The sequence below is a fragment of the Sinocyclocheilus grahami genome, unplaced genomic scaffold (assembly GCF_001515645.1).
Source record: "Sinocyclocheilus grahami isolate Dianchi unplaced genomic scaffold, SAMN03320097.WGS_v1.1 scaffold339.1, whole genome shotgun sequence".
Taxonomy (NCBI): Eukaryota; Metazoa; Chordata; class Actinopteri; order Cypriniformes; family Cyprinidae; genus Sinocyclocheilus; species Sinocyclocheilus grahami.
The window spans coordinates 1537971-1541246 of NW_015505518.1; the positions used below are offsets into that span (position 1 = coordinate 1537971).

At 41.0% G+C, this 3276-nt stretch overlaps 1 protein-coding gene across 1 annotated transcript in view; it reads left to right on the forward strand.

Moving 5' to 3' along the window:
* LOC107603008 (gap junction alpha-8 protein-like) overlaps positions 1 to 793 on the forward strand; it is a 9521-nt gene extending 8728 nt beyond the window's left edge. Inside the window, exon 2 of the mRNA XM_016295669.1 lies at positions 6 to 793. Within this exon, the coding sequence (XP_016151155.1) occupies positions 6 to 612 (607 nt within the window). The 3' untranslated portion in view covers positions 613 to 793. The remainder of the gene's footprint in view (positions 1 to 5) is intronic.
* The last annotated feature ends 2483 nt before the right edge of the window (positions 794 to 3276 follow it).

Below are 3276 nucleotides of genomic sequence, written 5' to 3' on the forward strand. Positions count from 1 at the left end.
TGCAGCCGTTGGCCATGCCCAAACACAGTCGACTGCTTTGTCTCAAGGCCTACCGAGAAAACTGTGTTTATCATCTTCATGTTAGCCGTGGCCTGCGTCTCGCTTTTCCTCAACTTTGTGGAAATCAGCCATTTGGGTTTGAAAAAGATCCACTTTGTGTTCCGTAAACCCGTGCGGCCGCAAGTTGAGGGACCAGGAGTGTCCGAGAAGGCCTTGCCTTCCATAGCGTCCTCCTCCATCCAGAAAGCCAAAGGTTATAAGTTGCTGGAGGAGGACAAAGCCATGTCGCACTTCTTCCCCCTGACTGAGGTACGGGGAATGGAGGCTGGGCGGCTGCCAGCTCCGTACGAGCCATTTGAGGAGAAAACGGACGAGGCGAACAAACCTAAGAAAGACGTGTCTAAGGTGTATGATGAAACACTGCCCTCCTATGCCCAGATGACCGTGATAGGACCAAGCGCAGCAGCAGGAGTTGTAAGCAGGGATGAAGAAGAGGACGAGTTGGCCATCGAAGCAGATGTGGAAGCCAGCGAGACGATAGAAGACACGAGACCACTCAGCAGCCTGAGCAAGGCCAGCAGTCGGGCAAGGTCAGATGACTTGACGGTATAAATAATATAGAACTGGATTAGAAGTGCAGCAGTGTAATTTGTAGTTTTTTGGGAAAGTGTAGAAAGTAAAAATAAGAGAGAGAGCGAGAAAGAAAGATGTGCCTTTCATCAACTGTGGCAACACTTATAATACCAGCTCTTTATTTTGAGGAAGAAACCGATTTGAAAAAAATAATGCTGTGCAATTTTCATGTGAAAATTTTTTTTTTTTATGCAGCAGTATTTTTTTGTACCGTTTTTATCAAACAGTTAACAAACCAAAGTTAGAGATCTGCAGCAGATAGATCTATGTAGGGAGGAGGGATTTAGTAAAACATGTGCTGTTTTTAAAAAAAAATAACATTTTCTATCCAGAATTTTGCTCGAAGGTGGGATTCTGATGTTTACATTTTTGGATTAGCCATTAGCTGAATGTTGTCTGTGATATTTTGTTATTATTCTGATAAGAAAACTGTCAGGGCATCATCCTTTTCACCTCAGTAAGTTCAACCATACATGATGATAAACATTCAATCAAGCTTATTGATTTGTATGTGAATGGTACTGTAATGGATATGTGTACTGTATGTGTGAGGTGAAACAAATGCTGATAGTTGCAATGATAGTCGTTCATCGTGGCATAGTAGCAAAATATAAAGTATTTATTAAAAGAAATGACCACCGCTGATTTACGTTAAACATAATACCTTGTTTCTGGTCTCACTGACTTACATTAAGAGTCACTTGATTTCATAAACTGTACGATAGAGTGTATCTAGCGATAACTGTAATAATTACATTAGCCATCGAAAAGATTGTAGGCCACATTCTTTCTAGTCTCTCTGCGCATACAGCCATGATGATGATGATAAAGATTACGGCCAATCAGCACAAAGTATTGCTCAGCAAGATACAATAAAACAACATTCCATGACATGTCACCACAGACAGTCTGACATCCTTGATGTTGTTGGAAACAACATTTTCATACTTTGGTCCTCCATGACATTTCATTAAAAAAAAAAAACATTCACAATATATCTTAAATGTCCGGCCGGAGCGACGAGACAAAAACATTAAAACCCATTACAAACGAGGCATTTGTTGCATCCAGTGGGGACATAATTACTGATTATAATGACTTATACTGTCTTTTTACGCGTTGTGTTGCATCACGCCGTGTAAACATAAAACCCTGTCTGCATTTGTGATCAGAGAAATGACAAACAACAAGTGCTACTCTACACTGCCCAAAAAACTTGCGTTTGAATCGTCAGTGGCAAATTCTTAAAATATAATAAACGTACTTACAGACTGTGAGTCAGAACAGCCGGCATTGTAGTCTACTCTCCCAGGATCAGGAAACAGTTCTACATAAAATGTGCTGCACACATTTGAATATTTGGGTTGAACTGTTTTGGAACAGTGTTGTAAATACAACTTAACCTCTGATTTCTAGTCGTGTCCTCTTTTGGAAGACCAAACAAAGTAGTTTCGCTTTCACAGCAAAACAGCGTCACACACCGCGGCCTTGAGTGAGCGGAGGCCTAGAGTGAGCGGAGGGCGGCGGGCTTGCGACAACCACATGTGACGACCCCGGGCTGGACTCCGCTTCGTTCACGGTGAAAGCCGATCCGGCGATTGACAGCGCAAAGTTGATGTATTTCCTCAACGACCAGCTCAGATCAGCTCTAGGCATGACGAAGCGTATATCGTCCTCTTTTGGAAGACCAAACAAAGTAGTTTCGCTTTCACAACGAAGCACACAGCATCTTCACGATATGGCGGCGGCAACAACAAAACTACAGCGAGAATAAAAGTTATGCCTTCTTTCTTTACGTGAACATTTGGGGGGCATTATGCAAATCTTCCCACATCGTGACGTAGACATGTGGGGGCGTGTTAGAACGAGATGTTTTAGGTAGGCGTGGTTGACTCTTAACTTTTATAAAGAATATCTCTTTGGATTTGAGACGTTAGTCTTTGCAACTTTACAGATCTTCTTTATGCACCAAGAGCTTGTAACACTCCAAAGAGAAAGGAAAAATTTAAATCGCATCATATGACCCCTTTAATGTCAGTTTAAAGTATTTATTACTCAGTCTATGGAATGTCCCCATTTAGATAGCTAAGTAAGCGTGTGTGTGTGTGTTTGGAGGTGTGGGTGTGGGGAAGGGTGAATCACTGGATCTCTTCAGAACTCTGTAATGTTATTCTTTAGTTCTCTCTGTCCGTGCAGCAGCTCCTCTCATCTCTCCTTTCTCCTCTCATCTCCTGATGATGGTAAGTCAACATGCTTTACGAGACAGACCTTATATGCGCACTGATAAATCGGATATTTTTGTACTTATATTTTTGTGTATTTATATTTATATCTTTTCTTTTGTACCTATATCTTTCTGCAGATTATTAGGACACTTTCTCTATTCTTTGTCCTCTCCGCTGTCTGCTGTTACGCAGAGGTAAGACAGAAAGTGCAAAAAAATAATAATAATAATTAAGTGCCCAATGTACTGCGTTAATATGAAGGAATTTTGAGTTATGCATTGCATTGTGTTTTAGGGCTAAAAGAAATGTTCGTAAACTTAATGGACACTGTTCTGGCCGAAAATTATTAGAACCTTTTCTGTTCTTTTTCTACGGATTGTGTTCTCACTGTGATAGTTTCAACTTAATGTAACTTCAG